General features: G+C 25.9%; 2 protein-coding genes across 2 annotated transcripts; both read right to left on the reverse strand.

Annotated features, from left to right (window-relative positions):
* Positions 1 to 1,090: 1,090 nt before the first annotated feature.
* Positions 1,091 to 2,251, reverse strand: LOC136074014 (zinc finger MYM-type protein 1-like). Its single transcript, XM_065786310.1, has one exon. It carries the CDS (start codon positions 2,249 to 2,251, stop codon positions 1,091 to 1,093), a length of 1,161 nt encoding a protein of 386 aa, XP_065642382.1.
* A 223-nt stretch (positions 2,252 to 2,474) lies between these two features.
* Positions 2,475 to 3,626, reverse strand: LOC136074015 (uncharacterized). The gene has a single exon (XM_065786311.1). It carries the CDS (start codon positions 3,624 to 3,626, stop codon positions 2,475 to 2,477), a length of 1,152 nt encoding a protein of 383 aa, XP_065642383.1.
* Between the last annotated feature and the right edge of the window lie 21,553 nt (positions 3,627 to 25,179).

Consider the following 25,179-nt stretch of genomic DNA (forward strand, 5'->3'; position numbering starts at 1 on the left):
GAACAAAACAAAATATGTTGATTTATGAAAAAATTTGAAATTTACAAGTAACTCAATGAGCATGTGTTATCACTACTGACAGTAACATTAAGTTTATAAGAAATTATGTAATTATCAAATAAAGTATAAATGTATACAAAATAATAACTCTGTAAAAGATAAAAATATGTTATGAAATATTGAACTTTTCAAAAACAAAATCAGGAACTACATCTAAAAGAGTGTTTTTCTAGAACTTTGCCAGATTTTCAAGAACCACTTGCCACCCTGTGATATTGTCAGTTTGGCTGATTGTGTGGCTGGTATTTGATTTCGATTTTGGGGACCTGGTGTTCTAACACTATCACTGCATATTTGGAATCAGCTGATTTTACTGCAGCACCCTGCACCTGATTATAATACCTTCCACTGTAATAGATATTTTTGACAAACATATAGTTTAAGGATGCTGTTACTATCCGTTTAAATATCAATAAAGTGTAAAGAGTTATTATGTTTATAATTTCATTTTGACTTTAGTTTGAAAGTATAATAGATTGTAAGTTATTTATAAAACTATTACTATGACTAAAATCTGACCCTTACCAAAAACGCTTGATGTACAAAAATTAAATAACGTTTTCAGAGGATTGTTTTTAATTTTTCAGTTTGTATAACTGGTTTTAATTATTGTTTCTAATTTGAAATAAAATTTAAAAATTTTCCATAAGTTATATATATATATATATATATATATATATATATATATATATATATATATATATATATATATATATATATATATATATATATATATATATATATATATATATCAATAGAAGTATATAAAATTAAGATAAGTGTTTTTACTAATTTATTATTCCTCTGTTTTTCTACAAATAGAGTGCTCAATGTAAGAACATTGAGCACTCTATTCAGTGGCGGACCTTCAAAATTTGGGCCCCCCCCCCCCCCCCGCAAAAGAATGTTTTTTTTTTTAAAATAAAGCTTCACATATTAAATAGATATTTATTTCATATATCATATTTAAAAACAAAAAATTAAATAAAGATAAAGATAACTTCAAAACAAAACTAAAACTTAACCGAACTTAAATAGTGAAAACTTTTCTCCTTGATTTCATATTGGCAAAATCGGTAATGATGTTTTTCATTTCCATTTTTCCAGCCGCTTTTGCCTCAATAGAAACTATTGCAAGGTCGCTTAAATGTTCTTTACCAATGGTATTTCGTAAATAATTTTTTATTAATTTAAGTTTCGAAAAAGAACGTTCAGCTGATGCAACAGTAACAGGTAATGTAAGAAACAATAACAATGCTGTTATCACTTGTGGAACGCTTGCAGCTATAGTTGACAATTTTACTATTAAAAGGTCAGCCAATTCACGTATAGATGATATTTTTGATATTTCATCATGTAGCATTGACTTTACCATAACCATTTGCAGCGGAAATTCAGTTGTTATATCTTCACTATATTTTCTCTGAATGGCTTCTGCACAGCTTATGATCTCACGTTCTTTCATTACCATTAATTTATTATTAATTCCTTTAAATCTATTGTCGAGTTGGTTGATAACGACGTCCAAAATTTTTATAAAAATATTGATGCGAAAAATTTCCTCACTACTATCAAAACGGTGATCTGTAGATAATTCGTCAAAATGCCTTTTCACAATTTTTCTTCTTTTTTGAAAAAATATTGCAGGAATCTGCCACGTAGTTGCTATTTCTACCGCTTCAAATTTTGCTGAATCAAACATCTTTCTATATTGTTTGAAATTTTTGCTGGCATTTTCTAGAGAACCTGAAGCTGTCGTTAGATCTAAATTTTTAGTTTGCAGCAATTTTGATGGTATATGTACCTCATTAAGGATTTTAGACAAAAGCACGCATAAAAAAACAAATTCGAAACTGCTCATATTTTTTTGTATTCGTACTGCTTCTTCGCGTTCTTCACGTTTTGTACTTGTTATTGATATCTCGGAAAGAGCTTTCATTATATCAAGAAAGCGAATTTTAACGGCGAAAAGAGAAGTGTATCGTCCTGCCCATCGCGTTGGATTTAACCTTTTTAATGTTATTTGTGATTCTCCTGTATATTTGGATAGTAGATCCCACCTGTTTATGCTATTTCCGAAAAATGAATACACATCTTCTAGCATTACAAAAAATGAAGCAACTTCAACACAACATTTAACCGCATTGTTAATAACAAGATTTAAATTATGAGCTGCGCAATGCATATACATAGCATTAGGTTGATTTTTCTTAAAAAGGGCCTGAACCCCATTTTAAATCCCACTCATGACGTTCGCACCATCATAACCTTGACCCCTGCAGTTACTTAATTTTATATGATGTTTTTCTAACAGATTTAAAATTTCTTCATGTCGTCCAGCAGCAGTGTGGTTATATATTTCCGTGAATCCCAAGAAAACTTCTTTAATTTCAATTGATGTGGCTTCATCTTTTTCATTTTTTAATAATAATTTTTACGTATCTAAATACTTGACTGAGCTGATCTCTTTTAGTAATATCTTGTGTTGTATCCATTATAATTGAATAAAAAGGTGAACTATTAATATCAGCAGTAAGAGTGGCTTTTAAATGCGTTGCAAGGCAATGTATGACTTCATTTTGAATTTGATGGCTTAAATATTTTATAGATCCATTTGGCATACTCAAAACTTGCTTCATAACATCATCATATTTAGCTAAAAGTTGAACTTGGGTTAAAAAATTACCATTATATTCATTGTCAAATGATTCACGATGACCACGAAAAGCCAAAGAATTTTTACAAAGTGCTAATGTTATATTTACTATCCGCTCTAAGACTTGCACCCAAAAATTTGATTGGTATCGTATTTGTTCTTCTATATTTTTATCAATTGTTTCATTATGTCGCCATTTTTCATAAATGCAACAAGCAAATATATGTTGTTGAATATTTTCGTGAATTTTAATTTTTTTAGAAAGACCACGCCAATCTCTGACACCATGCTCACGCCAGTTATCCTTTGCTTTTCGTTCTTCTGAGAAAAGCCAACAAGGCTCGCAATAAACGGCATCAAGTTTTGGGGAATAGCAAAGCCACATTCTTTCTATAGATCCATATTTTGTGGTAGTTTTAAAATATTCCTTGGAAAACCTACGGTTTTCTTGCAAGGGGTCGCGTATAAAAGGACCTTTTGGCCGACACGATTCCGATAATACAATTATTTTCTTAATATCTTTTGTTAGTATTTTACCATGAAAATTTGCAATGTCAGTAGAAAATAATTCACTTGATTTTTCTAAATGAATTTGTTCAATGGCGTCATTCGTATCAGAGTTTGAATCTTCCTTGTCTTCATTTCGGTGGTTTCTCGGAGACCTATTCACATCTTCTTCATTCACATTTTTATTACCAGTAGCAATGTTTTCTTCAATATCATCATGTTCTACTGACTGATTTATACATACCACTTCTGCAGAGTTTTGACTTTCCACTTCCGTTTCCGCTCGCTTTTCGATTGGTTTCAAAAACGTTGTTAGCTTCGGAAATTTAGCTAAAGTAGCGTTTATTTCTTTTAACTTTCTTCTTTTTGCTGCACCGCTTGTACTATTTAATTTCTTTTCCATTATTATGAGTCAAAATCTAAATTATTACAAATTTATAAATTCAGTACCTGTTGTAAAATTTTTAATTATTACAAATTTATTAATTACCTTTTATTAAATATATCAGTGAAGTAATAAACTCTCGTGCAACAATACTTTATTATTCGTAACACGATTAAATAAATTGGAGACTAGTAATTCAGATAAAATAAGAAATGAAAAGTTAACTTAATACAACGGAAGATTTAATATAAAATTGAAAATGAGAACATACATTTAAAAGTTAATTTGTATATGCAACAAGGATTATAGAATCATTATCCTTGATATGCAACAACATAACAAATAATATTGTTTATATTTTAAAAATATTGAATATGCAACTAAGAACTTATAAATTGAAGAACTTCTTACAGTTTAAAAAAAATTTATACGCAACAAATTATTACTTTTTCCGAATTCAGTCTAATTGTCTAATTCATACACAAACACAACATAACGGTATAAAAATTAACTATACAATAACATCTGGCAGTTCGCAGCTGATAATCGTACTTTATTTCTCAATTGCGTTTGCAATTTTAAAAAGGTTACAACTTTTCGTTTAAATGTAAACTACGCACTCCAATAAAAAATTAAATTTTTGAACAATATATTTTAATACGATGGATGACATTTTTTTAATCCAAGTTTTATATTTTAGGGCCCACTATACCTGCGGAAAAGAGTTTTATAGTATAAATATTATTGAGAGTATAATTTTTTTTATATGAGGGCCCCCTATAGCTGGTAGGCCCCCCCGCAACGCAGGGTCCTGCGTCCAGTAGTTTCGCCACTGACTCTATTTGTAGAATATTCTGACATAATTTATATATGTATATATATATATTTAATATATATATATATATGAAGAGCACAATGGAAAAAACAGCAGAGTCACATTTTTCACATTTTGAGAAAACCTAAATTAAAGGTTTGAAACCTTTTTATTACAAATTATGTGAGAAACTGTCAATTCTTTTAATTTTTAAGAGAAGGTCATCCATTTAAGCATCAAATTTTAACAAATAAATATTCTGAAAATCATGTTAGCTCATGGAAAATTTTGTTTTTTCAAAATGTGTTCAGATTGGACTCTGCTGTTTTTTCCGTTGATTAGGACTTTGCCTGTTTTTCTATTGTAACACATAAGAAATAACTATATAAAACCATTAAATTTTAAAATTTTTCTATTTTAAACAAATAAAAAAATAAAAAATGCATGAACATTCACTGGTCTTGACCCTCATCTTTAACTTTATCGTCATACGGCAGAGCATCATAGAATGCCTCATTGGTGGTAAATTTATTGAGGACTTGAAGGTCTTTGTACTTTGCAGCTGATATAGCCAGTCTGTCTTCATACAAAGGTACTGGCACTGCTGTGCATACTGAAAAATTGTTTTTTCTCGTTGGAACAATGATGTTTGTTTTCAAGAAAATACCGTTCCATGAGTCTCTGTGACAAACGGTCCCTGGACCTTCATCCTTGTTAAAAACCATTTCCCGAATGGGGCGCGTGGGGAACGGGCAGCCTTTCTTATACAATGGCCTTAGAAAGCCGGAGAAGTTTTTGACCAGATCCTGTTTAACATCAGTCACGTTAAATGGTGTAGGATGTTTTCGTGCTTCACTAAATATTTTTATCCAGTCTTCTGGAACACTAGCACTAGACTTTGTATTTACTGGACCCATGTCCCTGTTACACTCCATATAAGAATGTCCGCGCTCAGGGAATGTCACTGTCACTGAGGTAAACCTTTTTCTATGGTGCACCATATAATCTAAAAACCGAATCAGGGTAAAGTTCTTATTCTGTCCTGAGCAGGAATCGCAGAATAGTTCAAGGTGAGTAACCTCTTCACTGACCTTGGTTGTGATGTGGTCATACAGGAAAGAAGCCACCTCATCTGAACCTTTTCTGGCGACAGTCTCATCATAGCAGTAAAGAAAAACATCATCAGTTGATAGTTGGTGAATGTTAAATGATTGGTATGTGAGCTTTCTGTTGTAGTAAAAGTCATTGGTGGACTTGTTGGGTAGGTTGACATTTTTTTGGTAGTCAAACGTAAAGGCCTCAAGATGAGGTGTAATCTTGGCCCTTCGCTTAGCGTCTCTTTTTCTCCGGTAGAATGTGTCAGCCTTTCGCTGGTGGAGATCTTTTTGAAATTTTAACTGCATCAGGTCCCTTATGAGGACTTCATTTGTTGGGTCTGATTCAAGAGTCTTTGTAGCAATTTCTTTCTTTGCCAAGAACTGGTCGCAGGCTGAGCAAGTGTCGGTTCTTGGGTACCCAAAGCCAATGTTAAAATCGTTGTTGAATATAAGCCTGTATGACTCATACACTAAACTGTAAAATACATGTTCAGAGAATAACAGCACTCTTTATGAATTTCAACATTTCTTTTTAAATATTGAAAAATATTAATATATAGACAAGAAAGGATTATAGAAAAATGTGCATTTTTTTTACATTAACTATGATAAGAAAAAATAGCTTTTTTATTCCACAAACTGAAACAAAAAACTATTGCTAATAGTATAAATTACCTGTAGTAGCAAGACTTCTCTTGATAGTCTCAAGTCTCCCTTTCTTAATTCCAAAGATGGAGATGAAGGCTTGAAAGCAAACATAGGCAAATGAATCTGGGTCAACATCATCTGTACTCTTCAGGAATACTTTATAGTGATAGCTGTGACTGTTTGCACTTTTAGGCTCTTCCTTTCGAGGTCTTTTTCGGCTAATCTCCGCGGCTGTGATCAGTGAAGCAAGATAGGAATCCTGTAAAAAGAAGCAATATAAGATTATTAACGCAACCGGTCACACATCTTTGGAAACACAAGCATTTTTATAAAATTTAAAAATATATAAGCCTACCTACTTTGTTAGAATTAATAAATTTGTATGCTGCGTTCAAATAGAACAATGAACTGTGATATTGGGTCCACCCCACTAAAAAACTAAGTTAAAAATGCCTATTAAACATACAATACCAGCCTTGGGTATCATAACACAGTAACACAACCAGATGTCTACCATGGTTATGATTCAGATGTACAGGTCTAGCTATTCTAGACCTAACTAAATTTGAATGAAAATGAGAATGAGAAACTCTTTGTCTTATTTAATCAACATGTTCATGGTGGAATAACAGGTGCATTAAAATTATGAATCTAGGTCTAGACCTAAATCTAGAGCTAGTATTATAAATAAAAAAATAGTCTAGAACTATATTTAAAGAGTTTAGTTTAAAACTTAAAAGAAGAACTCACCTGAGCATCCTTTGTTGGTAATGCATTGAATGACTCGAGGAGCAAAGCTCTATTCTCTTCTTTGACTGTTTGTAAGCATTTAAGTCTTATACATTTACAGTCAGGGCCAGTTACATGAGATGACAACCTCTGTTTCTTTGCTATGTCTTTCTTACTGCCATTTTTCTTTCTCTTTTTTGGCTTGTCTGTAACAATAGGTGTAGCATCGTAGTCAGCCATTTTGTTTTAGTATAGATTCTTTGTGTACTGGTTACTCAAATGAGCTTGTGTACTGGAACTCAAATGAGCTTAATAAAAACACCCTATTTTGATCCTTATGAATTTAAAATCAAAAAAGATTTAAATTTACTTTCTATATTACACTTAAACATAAGAAGCATGCGGCAAAATTTTGAAAAGTTTAAAGAATTTCTATCTATTATAAATTACACGTTCGACGTCATATCTCTGTCAGAGACTTGGCATGATTCAGAATGTCCTCTAGAGTTGAATTCTAATTATAGTTTGGCAAATTACAAACTAATAAGCCAACCACGAGGAAGCAATAAAAAAGGCGGAGGCATAGGTGTTTACGTGCTCAAAAAGTATTAATTTAAAATAAAAAAGCCATTAAGTGTAGCAAATAATAATTATGAAATAATTAAATATATGAAGATCACAATGGAAATCAAAACGGCAGAGTCACATATAACGTTATTATATGGACCCTGCCTTTTCTTTCCTTGTCACTGGTGGACACTGCTGTTTTTTCCATTGTATACCATATTTTCTTATTCCATTTTACCATAGACTATGTCGGTTTTTTCATTTGAAACTTGGCTTAAATAAAGCATTTTTCAATGCTTTATTACCCAAGGGCCATAACTGAAAAATTATAAAAATGTGACTCTGCCGTTTTTTCCATTGTGGTCTTCATATATATATATATATATATATATATATATATATATATATATATATATATATATATATATATATATATATATATATATATATATATATATATATATATATATATATATATATATATATATATATATATATATATATATATATATATATATATATATATATATATATATATATATATATATATATATATATATATATATTTATATATATATATATATATATATATAAATATATATATATATATATATATATATATATATATATATATATATATATATATATATATATATATATATATATATATATATATATATATATATATATATATATATATATAAATTAAAACAAGTTTTACAAATTTAATTAATTTAAAAACAATTCTCTAAAAACGTTACTTTATTTTTTTTTTTCTAGAAATGGTTTGAGAAAAGTAGAAGGAATTTTAACAAATTTGATATTTAAAATTTTTTTTTCAAGATACTAATGAGTGTCAAAACTCTGCACCTCCATGTTCATTGAGTAATGAAGTATGTACAAATACAAATGGTAGTTATCTCGGCTCTTGCAAAAATGGATTGAAAATTGGTCAAGATAATGCTAGCTTTGTTGGTATTTCGTTTTAAAGTTTATGCTAATTTTTTGTTTATTTTTTATTCTCTAATAATATTCTAGTTATATTCTTCTCTCTATTTCTAAATATATTCTAACTTTGTAGTTTTTGGTGCTACAACTAAATTGCTAAATGAAGTATTTGTGATTACTATTATACAAAATTTTATTATGTAACTTTTTTTTTATGATTAAATAAATGTGGCTGTCAGTATTTTTTTGATTGTAATGTATTTTCAGTTTGATAAACTAGGTTACCCAGTATTTTTTTGTGTACCAGAAGATTTGTTGTTTGTTTCATTTGCTTTTTGTGTATAAGGGATTGTGTATATAAGGAAATTTTGCATATAAGGAATCTTTGTTAGAAGACTTCTTTTCATTCTTTTATAAATTTTACCATTTTATCAGTCTTTACTTAGAAACTTCTTTATATTTTTCTTAATGGGATCACAAACTTCTGAGATAAGTTGTGTTCATATTTAAGAGAATGATTAAAAAAAAAAACATTTGGGCTTAATTTTTTTGATTTAAAGAAAATAATAAATTCATACCAAGAAAAATTTACTTTTTTCTTTTAGTTGTTTTTTTGTAGGCCAAATAGTCTTCATAATATATGTCGCAATATACTTATGACTGACTTATTTATTATAGCACAATTTATTTAAGCACATTAGACCGGGTGAATAAAAATGAGCAATTGTTTTTACTCAGTTGTTGTTCAGCTTTACGTGAATAAAAGCTTAAACAATTTTGCCTAAGTTTTTATTTACGTAAAGCTGAGCAATTACTGTGTAAATTGCTTAACTTTACGTGAATAAAAATTATAGCAAAACTGCTGAAGGTTTTATTCACATAAAGCTGACCAATTACTGAGTAAAAGCAATTACTCATTTTTATTCACCCGGCCTATTTTATTTGTATGATTTTTAGTATATGACGTCATTGATTTTTTTGTTTGTGCAGAAAATCAAAGATTTTAAACAAATAAAAAAATCGATGACATCGTGTTTTAAACTCAAAGGAATAAAATGCGCTTAAATAAATTATATATATACTTTTTTGTTAAAAAATATATTTGGCAGGACTTTCACTACATCATATGATTTACTGAAAGTCCTGCCAAATATATATGTAACAAAAGCTAATCTGTATTAATAATTTTTTTATTAAAGGTAAATAAATTTATAAAAAAACTTAAAATAAAAAAAAATAAGAAAAAAGATTTCGGCGTATATTATGAAGACTATTTGCCTACAACAAAAAGGAATTCACGAACTTTGTCTAAAACAAAAAAGTTAGTTTCTTGGTTTCTATTTATTGTTTTGATTTGATCAATATGCAAAAACATTTTTGTAACAGCTATTTCATTGGAACAAATTATATCTTCTAAGTTTTACGCATAGAACTAGTGTTTTCTTGGTTGTACTCGCGTACAAATATTTATTTCTTAGTTTTAAGCGCGTATCTTAACTTTAGTTATTATTAATTTTTTTTTTTCTCACTTAAAGTTCTTGTTTAATTTAACCTAATAACTTTTTTAAACAAATCAAAATAATTTAAAACTGCATTTAAATGAATATTAAAATACTTTTATTTTGATGAATGAAAATAAATCGAAAATAAACCCAAAAATAAAACCTCAGTAGATATATGTACACTCAACTTCACCTATCACTATTTAAGTCTGCTTAAGTATGTATACTCCACAGTGCTTTTCCCTATTTAAGTCAGTATACTTCTCTGTGACTACATCTAAATCAGTCAGAATCTTATTCAATGAAATTTTAAAAGATAAAAATAAATAATAAATATAACTATAAATAATCAACAATAATAGTTTAAAAACATTAAACTACTTAGAAATAAAACATTTAAATTTAAAAAAATCTCCCTTGTAATGATTTGAACCCGCAAGCAAATCAAATATACGATATCGTTTTTTTAATATACACTATCGTTTTTTGACCTATTTTTTTGATATATTCAAAAGACTTAATTCCTCTTATTGTCTTTTTTTCTTTATTTATTTATTTTTTTTTTTTACGGAGTTTTGTTATTTTTTAAAGATTTTTTAAAAGTTTTTTTTTTTTAATTTTTATTTTTTTTATTTTATTTTTATAACTTTTTTTTCTTTGTTAAAGCTCACATAGGGGCTCTATGAAAAGATTGTGTTGACTCTGATCATCCGCATCTTCTTTGATCCCCTGTCTGTTTATATAAATATATATTTTTCCTTTTTTATATGGAATAATTTATTTATATTATTGTATGAACAGCAAAATATATGAAAAAAGGAAAAAAATCAGCATAATATAGCAAGATTTAGTTGAAAGTGATGGCCTGTGCCAACAAACCATACAAAAAGTATCACTTCATGAATAATATGAATTAAAGAAGATGTTTTGTTTGTTCTATACTTTTGCAAAACAAAAGCTAACGAAAGTAAAAGAACGAACAAACTTTTTTTTATTTTTAATATTTTTTTTAGATTGTTAAAACCCTGTCATCTGCACCTTAAAAGGCGCCTATGACAGGGTTTAGGTAGGCAACACATAGATTTCAGAGATATTTTATAAACATAATTCAGGTAAACAAATAAAACATAAGGTGACTTTCAAAACAAAGAATAAAAAAACAGCAATAAAAAAAAAACCTATAGGAAACCTCTAGATTTTTTAATAGATACTTTTATAATAAAACTCAGTAAAACAAAAAAACTTTAAGGTGTCTTTTAAAACATCATATAATAAAAAAGGAACCTAAAAATAGACCTGAAGGTGATATTTAAATTATTTTATAGGTATTTTTTATTGTAAAACAGTTTAGTAATGTATAAGAAAGTTGAGGTCACTTTTAAAACAATATACAAATAAGCAAACAAAGGTGCCATGTAGTTTTTTTAATATTTTGTTTTATAGCTAAAGAAAATAAAGGTAAAATCTAAAACAATAAAAAACCAAAACAAATAGCAACATCAAGATTCTTTCAAAGTTACTTTTAAAATAAAATTCAGAAAAACAAAAAAACCCAGCGACTTTTAAAACAATATAAATAAGGATAAATTAAATAAGCAATTATAACTAAAACAAAAAAGTTAATTTTTATCAAGACATCAAAACACTTTTTGTAAATACTTTAGTTTACACCTATAAAACCTAATGAAAAGTTCAAAACAGTATATTACTAAACTTACTAAATTTAACTAATCTTAAAAATACTCAGAAAACCTTAAGAGCTTTTTTGTTTTATATATTTGAAATATATTATAGCCAAGCAAAAAAAAAATCTTATAGTGACTCTTGTAACAAATTATGAAAACGACCAATAAAACGTACCTTAAGCAACATCTACATCCTATTGCAGATATTTATAAAGAAAAGTAAGCCAAAAAATGAATCCTTAAGGTGAATTTTGAAACAGTATATAAAAAATCACTTTTCAGAATTTTTGAAAATAGGTATAACAGATGCCGCTTTCCAGTAGGCCAGAAAACAACACTCTAATAAACACATGTTAAACAGTTTTGAAAGTATAGACGACAGCTCCGGAGAACACCTCTAATAGACTATAACAGGTATGTTATCTGGACCACAAGTTGTAGTAGAGTCTAAGTAGGAAATCATTTTAGATACAGAAGTTGAAGTGATACAACAGTAAGTCAATCGATTATTCTGTTTGCTGGCTAGCTCAAATAGAACGCTACAAGTGAAGAGATGATGTTTATGTGAAGTTCTTAGCAAACAATTCAGCCTTGTCTTTGGGTGAGGTGACAAAATCTAAACCACACAAGAGTTGTGAAATAACAGATTAACCTTTGTAATAGATACCCTTAAAGATTTTGCAGAAGTCACAAGAGCCTATTTTTTAAGAGGAAATACGAAATTTTGTGACCTTAAAATAGAGAGCTTAGGCATAAGACAAAACTTTTTCACAATGGTTTCTAGCAGTAGTAAACAAACATCTGTTTTCTGGAGAATTGTTTTGCTGATAGAAATTAAAGTAATGGTTACAATTAAAAATTTCAGCAGCAAAATGTGAGGAAAATTTGAAGAAGAGTTAGGAGGACAAGAGGAAATAAAAGATTCCATGCCAGCATAAATTCAAGAAGTTAGCTAATAACCACATTTGTCAACAAAAAGATGAAAGAATCCTACCCACGGGCCATCACGAAGAAAATCACGGAAAAGTCCCAGTAAGCATCAAGGTATATATATATATATATATATATATATATATATATATATATATATATATATATATATATATATATATATATAAAATAAAAATAAAAATTAAATAAATAAATAAAAATAAATAAAAATAAAAATAAATAAATAAATAAAAATTTTAATTTACAATGGTCTATTCTAAAATCTGCCCCTGCCTATAATAACATTTCCAAAAAATGTATGCTATGTTTGCAAGAAAAATTTGAAATAATTACTCATTTGAATCAAGAAAATTTATTAAATAAAAAATCTGAATTAATTTCTAAATGTAGGCACGAAAACAAATACCTCTTAAAAAATTATAAAAACAAATGACCAAATTAAACTATCCCCATTCCAAAGAAAATTATTTCATAATTACTTTCTGTAACTTCCCGTTAACAAAAAAATATAGTAATTAAAAATTTTTTATAATAATTTATAACTTCCTGTAAAATATTTTTTTCTATAAATTGAATTTTTTTTGAGATTTAGTAACTCTTCCTGATGATCCAGCAATGGTGAAACTCCGAGTAGAAGATAAAAGTTAGATAAGTGTTTTTTACTAATTAATTATTGCTCTGTTCTTTAAGAACATTGAGCACTCTATTTGTAAAATACACTAACATAATTTACATATATATATATATATATATATATATATATATATATATATATATATATATATATATATATATATTTAAACAACTTTAAAAAGTATTCTACACAATAGAGTGCTCAATGTTCTTAAAAGAACAGAGCAATTATATATTAGTAGAAAATCACTTAACAAAAATTTTTTTCCATTTTACACTGTGTTTCATCAACAAAGATTCATCAGAAATGAATGATCAATTTATTAAAACTTCAATTTATACCAAAAATTAAATTGCAGGAAGTTGAAAATGCCTTAACTACTGTAAATTTTCACACATTTGTGGAATTTGCTGACACTATTATAAAAAGAATTCTTTAGAAATGATTACTTATGCTATTTTTTTTAATGTTTTTTTTAAAAAGGGTAGTTAATGAAAATATTGATTGAACTCATTTATTTTTATAGTTTTTTAGGAGAAACTTATTTTCGTGCCTACATTTAGAAATTAATTCCGATCTTTTGTTTAATAAGCATTCTTGATTTGCATGTGTAATTATTTCAAATTTTTCTTGTAGGCATAGTATGCATTTTTTGGAAATATTGTTATATGCAGGCGCTTTTAAGGATAGACCAATTCAGTATAAAATCATCAATATTTTTTTCTTTTAATTCCCATATATATTTTGACAGCATGGTGTCTTTTGAATACTTTTTATTTTTGAAAGATTACTTATGATTGGCAAAACGTTTTTTCCATTCACCCTCTGTTATGCCAATATACTGTTTATCAGGTACATTCTTAGAAGAAACAACACATTTATATATCACATTTTTTGATAAACAACTTCCACTCATTGGACAATTGATTTTTTGTTTACAATTACAATTTTCTGTAGTTTTTTTATTTAGGATTTCTTTTTTGTTTAACAAAGCTTTATTGTGACCTTTTATAATTCTTTCCATATTTTTTGTGCAACTATAGCTAACTTTAATTGTGTTTCGATTATAAATTTTATTTAATTTATTAGAGGGCGGGAAATGCTTATCGACCAATTTTAAAAACACTTTTCCTATGTTAGTAGAAACATTTTTGCCATATGGGGGGTTGAACCAATTTACATTTCTAGTTCTATTTCGTTTTTTTGTATTCTTTTTTTCAAGGTCAAATTTTAGTTCAAAATTTTCAAAACCACTTTTTTTTGGGCATCTTCAAATATTCGTTTAGTGGAATTGAATACATTTTCATTTGAGGAGTTTTGGTTTAGTCTGTTATTAATTGAAATCGGGATTTGCTTTAGAATTTGGGGTGGATGGTTAGAGTTAATATTAATATATAATAGTTCATCGTTTGGTTTTTTGAAAGGCTTATATGAATTTTCAGAGAGGTTAAATGTGACATCAAGAAAATTCAAAGTTTTTAAATTTATGTTTATTTCGATTTGAAAGCCAATTTTTTTAAAAATTTTTATAATATCTTTTCTATTTTTGACGAGCTGTGGACTAGATTTTCTGCGCATTACTATTAAACCATCGTTGCGATAAAGGCCTAAATCTTTTATATTGATTATTTTACTTAACAAATCTAAAATATATAGTCCAACAAATTCACAAATTTCTGCTCCGTCATAACTGCCCATAGTTACATCAAAGCAGTTATGTATGTTTTTCTTTTTCCAAGTTTCCTCATTAAAATAAAGTAAGTTTTTCCTACAATGTTTTATTATACGGATTGTGTTATCAGGAATAACTGTGTGGCTTTTTGCAAATTCAATAGTCTTATCTAAAATATCTGCGGTTATTGAGGGCTAGAAATCATTAATGTCAAATTAAATAAATGTACAGTCATTTTTATTTTCGATTATAAAGAACCAGCTTATAACATCAGTGGTATTTTTCCACTGATGCAAATTTAATTTATTTCTAAGAATATTATTAATTTTGTCCAATTTAATTTTCCTTACATGTCCAATCTCACTTTTTGAGGAAACCAATAACCTACAAGGAAGTTTGTTTTGAAAATTTGGTTTATGGTCTTTAAGTGTTACGAAAGCTTGGGCAAGGGCAGTTGATTCGATTCTATTTTCAAGGTTTATTTTTTTAGCAATACTTTGCGCTTCTAAATTAATTGCGTTTTCTAAATTTCTAGGGGCTTTTTCATAAGAACTATTGTCGCGTAAAATTTTTTCATAGTTTTCTGTTGGGAGTTGGTAGATATTATTTGTTTTATCAGCAAAAACCAAAATATAATTACACATGCAAATCAAGAATGCTTATTAAACAAAAGATCGGAATTAATTTCTAAATGTAGGCATGAAAATACGTTTCTCCTAAAAAATATAAAAATAAATTTAAGTTCAATTAATATTTACATTAACTACCCTTTTTAAAAAAAACATTTAAAAAAATAGCATAAGTAATCATTTCTAAAGAATTCTTTTTATAATAGTGTCAGCAAATTCCACAAATGTGTGAAAATGTACAGTAGTTAAGACATTTCAAACTTCAAGTTTTATTAATTTGATCATTCATTTCTGATAAATCTTTGTTGATGAAACACAGTGTAAAATGGAAAAAAATTTTTGTATATATACATATATACATACATATATATATTTATATATATATACATACATATATATATGTACATATATATGTATACATATATATATATATAAATATATATATATATATATATATATATATGTATATATATATATATATATATATATATATGTATATATATATATATATATATATATGTATATATATATATATATATATATTATATATATATATATATATATATATATATATATATATATATATATATATATATATATATCGCAGTGAAAGCTATTAAAGTTTCACCATTTATATGGAACCATCTGGTCATAAGTGTTTTAGGAGAAAAAATATTTTTTACAAAAAAAATAAAAATTGCAACGTAGCGCGAGATAAATTATAATATTTGGACAAATGTCCAGTATTAAAAGGTTGTGTTTGAAAGGGGATTATTATTCAGTGATTAAGTTCGAGTTAATTAAGTGTTGTTTAAGTTAGATTGAGGTAAGTATTGTTTTAATGTTCTATAAGTTGTGTTAGTTATTGTGTTTTGTCATTGTAGTGTTCTAAATCTTAAAGTTTTATGTCATTTAATGTCTTTGTTTGTATGAATCTATGTTTTTGTAAATATATTTCGTATTGAATGCAATGCATTCCAGTAGAACTACAATGAGCAGTTAATACCACAAGGAAGCATAGCAAATATTTAGGGTAAACAGTTTTCCACTGGACATCTGTTCCTAAAGAACAGATGTCCAGTAAAAAACTGGACATCTGTTCTTTAGGAAGAGAAATAATGAAAATTAAACATAGTTAAATGCAGTAAATATAAATAAAATATATTTATATAATTAAATTCAAAAATCTGCTTGTTATGGTTAATGAAAAATTAAAAAATGTCCCATAAATAATTTCTGTCCCATATATATATATATATATATATATATATATATATATATATATATATATATATATATATATATATATATATATATATATATATATATATATATATATATATGTATATATATATATATATATATATATATGTATGTATTATTATACATATATATATGTATGTATTATTATACATATATATATATATATATATATGTATGTATGTATGTATGTATATATATATATATATATATATATATATATATATATATATTTATATATATATATAAATATATATATATATATATATATATATATATATATATATATATATATATATATATATATATATATGTATATATATATATATATATATATATATATATATATATATATATATATATATATATATATATATATATATATATATACATATATATGGGACAAAAATAAATGTTACTTATGGGACATTGCTTTTTGATAATCTTAACAAGCAGATTTTTTAAGACGAAAAGTTAAAGAACCATCAAATAATTTCTATACATCAGGAATACATTACACAGATTTATATATCTATAAACATATATTTCTAAATATTACATCTGTATATTGCAGATGTTGCTATCAAAAAACACATTACATATATCTAGACATGTAATATACATTTATGAAAAAACTTTGTGTTTAATATTCTTCATAAGCATAATTTTTTATTTATTTTTTATTTGTAGCATTTACTTCTTCACTCCAATTTCGAAGTTAGCTAGAGTATTCTAAAAAATAATTAAAAATAATTAAAATTGAAGTCTTAAGCCTTTTTTATTGTCTATTTTATGTGCATCCTAATTTTATACATTTTATAAAAAATCAAAAAAATAATTAACATAAAAAAATACATAAAAACCTGCATTCTCATTTTTTTTTTTTTTTGGATTTTTTTTTGCATTTTTTATTTGATTTTTGGATTTGTTGTTTCCGACTCAGAGGAATATCGTTTTGCTTGTAGGTAAACATCAAAAAAGAAAAAGTAATGAAAAGTGGAAATCACTTTTACATAATATAATTTCTGTAATATCTCTTGTAGATTTAGTTCACTGCTTCTTTGACGAATGTGGTCAGATAAAATTCAGCATTGTTAATAATAGCCTTTCTAGTTAAAACCTGATTAGAAGCAATTCTTTCAACTACTGCTCCTAAGCCACCTATAGGTCTTTTTGCATTACCAGTTGCACTATAGTTTCATTTGATGATAATCCCATATATTTTTTAGAGCCTTTGAATACCCACATTAATAAATCTGTTCTTAAATTGGTTTGAAGGACCTTCATTCCAAACTCTTGACTCAAAAACATCCTTTGGTAGGTTTTGAATTATTTTATTAAAGTATACTAGTTATATTTCTTTATCATAAGTAGTACAATCATTAACAATTGCATGACAGTTTTTCGTATTTTGAAACCAAGTCATAGAAGTGAAGATAGTTAACTGCTGTTGATTCCAGTGTGCATTTTGAACCTCATCTTGAGAAAAACTGTAATTCTCTGCGTACTTTGTTTGTATCACTGCTATTTCACTTACCTCTTTTGTGCTATTTTTGTCAGATTCTGAACTTTTGTGCTGTTGCATTTTAATAAAACTGTGAGTTAAAAAGCTAGGCATCAATAACCACAGACGATCGTAAGAGTGCACTACTGAAGTCCTTTTTTCTCTTTTTTTTTTGTTCTTTATTACAATATTTATGATACAGATACAAATAATATAAAAAAAGAAAAGTTAACAAATAAAGATATCGTTAAGAAATAAAGAATAAAATAATTATAAAGAACGCAAATACTCAATGAAGACCATTAGGTCTTGTCACAGAGAAACTGCTCTTGAAAAAATTAGAACTTTTTTTTTTAATGGTTTTTTTCTTTGTTATGGTGTTTACGGATTGCATTAATCAAATTACTGTGTCTTTCGAACAGCTGATTTATGTAAACAATAATGTCCATAATTTTCTAGATAAATCTCTTGCGCACAATGAATCTAATTATTCGAAAATATTTACTGAATCTTATTAATCCCTATATAGTATTCACTCTATATCACTGAATATAATAAATATAAACTCATTTCCAGACTGAATATAATACATTTCCAGATTGTTCAAAAGGTTGTGCAAAAGGACCTAGATACAATTGTTATCGCTGTGTGTTAAGCCAAATTACCAAATATTTTTTGGATATGATATTTTTATATTAGTTTTTACATTTTTATGATCCTGATATCATAGACTTTCAAACCACATATCCCATTTCAAACCCCTTATGACTTTTTCTGGGTCAGCTCGAAGAGGTTATCTTGATTTTTGACAGGAGTGGAACATTTGCCAAAACATATAAAGTTTAACCATAACCATAACCATAATATAATGTTTATTAATTAAAAAGTTTAAACAGTTTTTAGGATTAATAATAAAGAAAAAAAATATATATACATACATATATATAAATATATATTTATATATATATATATATATATATATAAATTATATCAGTGTATTCTACAAATAGAGTGCTCAATGTTCATAAAGAACAGAGCAATAATAAATTAGTAAAAACACTTATCTATCTTTTATCTTCAACATAATGTTTCACCATCAGTAGGTTCATCAGGAAGCTTCCTGATGAACCTACTGAAGGTGAAACATTATGTTGAAGAAAGAAGATAGGTAAGTGTTTTTACTAATTTATTATTGCTCTGTTCTTTATCAAAATTGACCACTCTATTTGTAGAATACACTGATATAATTTATATATATATATATAAATATATATATATATATATATATATATATATATATATATATATATATATATATATATAAATATAAATATATATATATATATATATATATATATATATATATATATATATATATATATATATATATATATATATATATATATATATATATATATATATATATATATATATATGTATATATATTTTTTTTCTTTATTAATAATCCTAAAAACTGTTTAAACTTTTTAATTAATAAACATTATATTATGGTTATAAGTTAAACTTTATATGTTTTGGCAAATGTTCCACTCCTGTCAAAAATCAAGATAACCTCTTCAAGCTGACCCAGAAAAAATCATAAGGGGTTTGAAATGGGATATGTGGTTTGAAAGTCTATGATATCAGGATCATAAAAATGTAAAAACTAATATAAAAATATCATATCCAAAAAATATTTGGTAATTTGGCTTAAGTCAAATTACCAAATATTTTTTTCACTAATTTATATATATATATATATATATATATATATATATATATATATATATATATATATATATATATATATATATATATATATATATATATATATATATATATATATATATTTAAATAAATAGTTTTATGAAATCGAAACATTCAAATTACAGGTTGATAGAAATCACGCTATAAAAAATTTTCATAGGCCGAAATTCAAACTCAAAAACTCAGTTCAAAATTAAAATTAGTGCAAATTAAATTTTTTACTTGTATTCTTTTGAGTAATTACTTGGTGTTTTTCAAGTTGTTAAGTTCACAAAGCACACCACCTTAAGTTTTATTTACGAAACCTTTTTAAAATATAAAATTGTTATAGTATAACATAAAACTTTATTCAAAAATTTTTTCAAAACTCGTATAATTTTATATATAAAAAAACATTTTTAAATTTGATAATAACACACTGCATTTAAAAAAAAAGAAAAGTTTAGTAAGAAGTTAAAACTTTTTACTTAATTAATGATATTAAATTTATTTTAATTGAAATAATAACTTTTTATAATATATCTGTCTTTCGTCTATTTTTAGGTATTCAATCTTTTTCAGAAAGTTTACTTTCACGCAAGAAACTACTTCGTGAAATTCAAGTTTTTTTTTTACAAGATGCAAAAAAGTCAACTTTAGTATTATATGGAATGCCGGGTGTCGGAAAGACACATATTGCCAGAAAATATTGTGAAATATCTTATAATTTCTATCAAAACTTTGTTTGGATTGACGCAGATTTTGAAATGTTACAAACATCAATAAGAAACCATTGTCAAATACTAGGACTTCAGGTTCATGATTCAAAAGGAGACTATTTTGATATAAAAGTGATTGTTGAAAAAATTCACAACTATTATAAAAATGAAAAGACTTTGTATATTTTTGACAATGTCGACGATGAAAGTGTTAAAAATTTATCAATGTACATTTCAAGAAAACCGAATTCATTCACGTTGATTACCTCCCAATGGAGAACATGGTCGAATAATGTAAACAAAATCCTAGTTGATGTTTTTACTTCTGAAGAAGCATTCGTTTATGTTAAAAATAAAACTAAAGAAAAAAGCGACGAAAACATAAGAAACTTAATTAAAGAACTTGGTAATCATCCGTTTGCAATCACACAGGCAATAAAATATATAAATATATATAAAATTTCGATAGAAAAATACATTAATCGATATAGATCGAAACCCTCAGTAATATTAGACAATAATAACTTTCCAACCGAGGAAGAATCAAAGTCTGCAATAAAAGCAATTAACTTAATTTTAATGAAATTAGAAAAAACTAAACCTTTTCTATTTAAAATATTAAACTGTTTATCTCATTGCGACGGTCAAAACATCAGTAAACAGTTTATAACAAAAATCTCAAATCAAATAAAAATAAACGACGAGTCTTTAATAGATGAAGCTATTGGATTACTAATGAGTTATTCTTTACTAAACTGTTTTGATGATAACAAATATAAAATACACGAACTGACACAGTTAACATGTAAACTTTTTCAAAACAGAACTTCAAGTACAAATACGTATCTTAATCTAATCGAAAATTATTTTAAAGTTGAATTGAATGAAGTAAACGATCACATAGATTACGGAAATCATTTTGTTTTTCATTTTATCTATATGTTTCGTACTAACGGAAAAAAGTTTTCTGAAACCTTCCATCGCATGTCGACTTCTATTAATAAATTATTAGTACGTAAAGGTTTATTTGAAGAAGCAATCGAAATACTAAAATCTTTTCAAAGTTTTAATACAGAAACTTATGGTGAAAATAACAATATCACGCTTGATACAAAATTTAATATTGCAAGGTGTTTGAAGAATATGGGAAAATATAACGAAGCTTTAGAAGTTTATTATTCTGTTGAGAAAATAGAAACTGAAACTTTAGGTATCAAGCATCAAGATACAATGGTGACAAAACATGATATCGCACTCTGTTTGCAGAATATGGGAAAATATAACGAAGCTTTAGAAATTTATTATTCTTATGAGAAAATAGAAACTGAAATTTTAGGTATCAACCATCGAAATACAATGTTGACAAAACATAATATCGCAACCTGTTTGCAGGATATGGGAAAATATAACGAAGCTTTAGAAATTTATTATTCTGTTGAGAAAATACAAACTGAAATTTTAGGTATCAACCATCCAGATACCAAGAGAACAAAACATAATATCGCAACGTGTTTGAGGGTATGGGAAAATAAAACGAAGCTTTAGAAATTTATTATTCTGCTGGGAAAATACAAACTGAAATTTTAGATATCAAGCGTCTAGGTTCAATGAAAACAAAACATAATATCGCAATCTGTTTGCAGAATATGGGAAAATATAACGAAACTTTAGAAATTTATTATTCTGTTGAGAAAATAGAAATTGAAATTTTAGGTTTCAACCATCCAGATACAATGAGAACAAAATGTTATATCGCAAACTGTTTGAACAATTTAGAAACAAACAAGTGAGTTGTTTAATTATTTGATTATTATATAAGTTTTCATATATATAAAGTTTATCTGTCAATAAAATATAATTGACGAACGTTTTTTTTAAAAAGTTTGAGAACTTCTTGAAATCTTAATTTTTTAGAAATTTTTCAATAAGAAAAAAATGTTTGTTTATTTCAGTGTTTAAAGCGTTTATTATATACTATAGTGTTAAATAAATTTTTTGTATTTTAAAGTTAAAAAGAGGTAATAGAGGAAAAACTAATTTATGGTTTAAACTTATTTTTTTAAGTCTAAAATTATTTAAAAGCAAAGATTTTGTTATTGCAATATATATTAATATACTTATACATATATATATATATATATATATATATATATATATATATATATATATATATATATATATATATATATATATATATATATATATATATATATATACATATATATATATATACACACACATATATATATATATATATATATATATATATATATATATATATATATATATATATATATATATATATATATTAGGGTGGCCCTAAAAACAACTTTTTTGAAAAAAATCTGCTCCCACCCCTTAAATGTGTTCTTTATAATACGAAAACACTAGGTTTAAATTTTTTTGAAAAAAACATATTTATAGAGGTCCCCCAAGACCCTTTAATATTTAACGGGTCCCTAATATTTTCAAAAAAAAAATTTCTCAAAAATAGGTCAACCTGGTACTCAAATGAAGCGCAATTATATAAAAATTTCAAAAATAATATTCATTTTAAAAAATAAATTTGAAATTTACAGTTATTTATCACAATTATCATGAAAAATTCACTTATTTCATTTTTTGCTAAAAAACAAGATTTTTACGTAGTAAAACCTAAAATAACTATAATATTTCAAAATGAATGTTATTTTTGAAATTTTTATATAATTTCGCTTCATTTGAGTACCAGGTTGACCTATTTTCGAGAAACTTTTTTTTTTTTAAATATTAGGGACCCGTTAAATATTAAAAGGGTTTTGGGGGACCTCTAAAAATATTTTTTATTCAATAAAATTTTAAACCTAGTGTTTTTGTATTATATAGAACACATTTAAAGGGTGGGAGCAGATTTTTTTTTTAAAAATTGTTTTTAGGGACACCCTAATATATATATGTATATATATATATATATATATGTATATATATATATATATATTTATATATATATATATATATATATATATATATATATATATATTTATATATATATATATATTCATATATATATATGTATATATATATATATATATATATATATATATATATATATATATATATATATATATATATATATATATATATCTAATATATGTATATATATATATATATATATATATATATATATATATATATATATATATATATATATATATATATATATATAATATAATATATATATATATATATATATATATATATATATATATATATATATATATATATATATATATATGTATATATATATATACATATATATATTAAAACCGTCCTGAGGCAGCCGCTCCAGGCCTCGCGCTTAGCAAGGTCTCCTAAGCAGGGCCGTACCGAACGACAAAGACGTGGGGGGGGGGGGGGAAATGGAAAAAGCGAAATTTACCAACAACATCTTTTTTTTTTTCTTTTTTTTGAGAAGCCAAATTTCAGTTTTAACCGACAGAAGCCATAATTTTCGAGTTTTCCGTCAAAAACCGACAGAATTTTGCATATCTGGGTTCACCCCCACCCACCCCCGTCGGTACGTCCCTGCTCCTAAGCATTCCTAAGCCCAAGCAACCAAAACTTTATAATATTAAAAAATAAGCAAAAAGTTATAATAATATAATTTTGTAATAAAAAATAATTTTGTTATATTACTTATATTTAATTTATCAATAAAAAGTTTTTTCGTTTTACTTTCTAGCTCAATTATAATGTATTTTACAATGTAAAATAAATTATAAATCTTATTTTGTTCATATATGAACAAAATAAGATTTATAAATTATTTTATATTGTTAGGCCTATAATCAGGGCCGCCGAGAGGGGGAGGCACTGTGACAGTTTGTCTTGGGTGGCAGCATTCCAAGGGGCGCTAAATGAGAAAGAGATACCTAAAAAAAAAAAAGTTCCTTTGCCAATAATATTGAAAAACTTCGTTAAATATGGGGGCCAATCAGAGTTGCTGTCCCAGGCGGCGTGTCGGCTCTTGGCGGCCCTGCCTATAATAAATTGAAGAATAAACTTTATTGTTATTATAGATTATTTTATAAAACACTCAGTTCCTTTATAAACCTACATAAAAATAACAATTTTGTGTTTTGCATCTACACACTACCTTTTTAGACAGTAAGAGCGCCTAAAATAACGACTTTCAAGAAGGCCTCGCAAAAATGTTATTCTCAAAGCCTCGCGTTTTCTAAGGACGGCTCTGATATATATATATATATATATATATATATATATATATATATATATATATATATATATATATATATATATATATATATATATATATACATTTATTTAAGTTGTTGATACCGTATAAACTAAAAAAACACAATATTGCATTACAAAACCACTTAAACATGTTAACAAAAATATATATATATTAAATTGATAAGCGTCTGACGTCATAAAATAATATTGCGCTTTTCACAATGGAATGA

Source organism: Hydra vulgaris, chromosome 01, assembly GCF_038396675.1.
Source record: "Hydra vulgaris chromosome 01, alternate assembly HydraT2T_AEP".
Classification (NCBI taxonomy): domain Eukaryota; kingdom Metazoa; phylum Cnidaria; class Hydrozoa; order Anthoathecata; family Hydridae; genus Hydra; species Hydra vulgaris.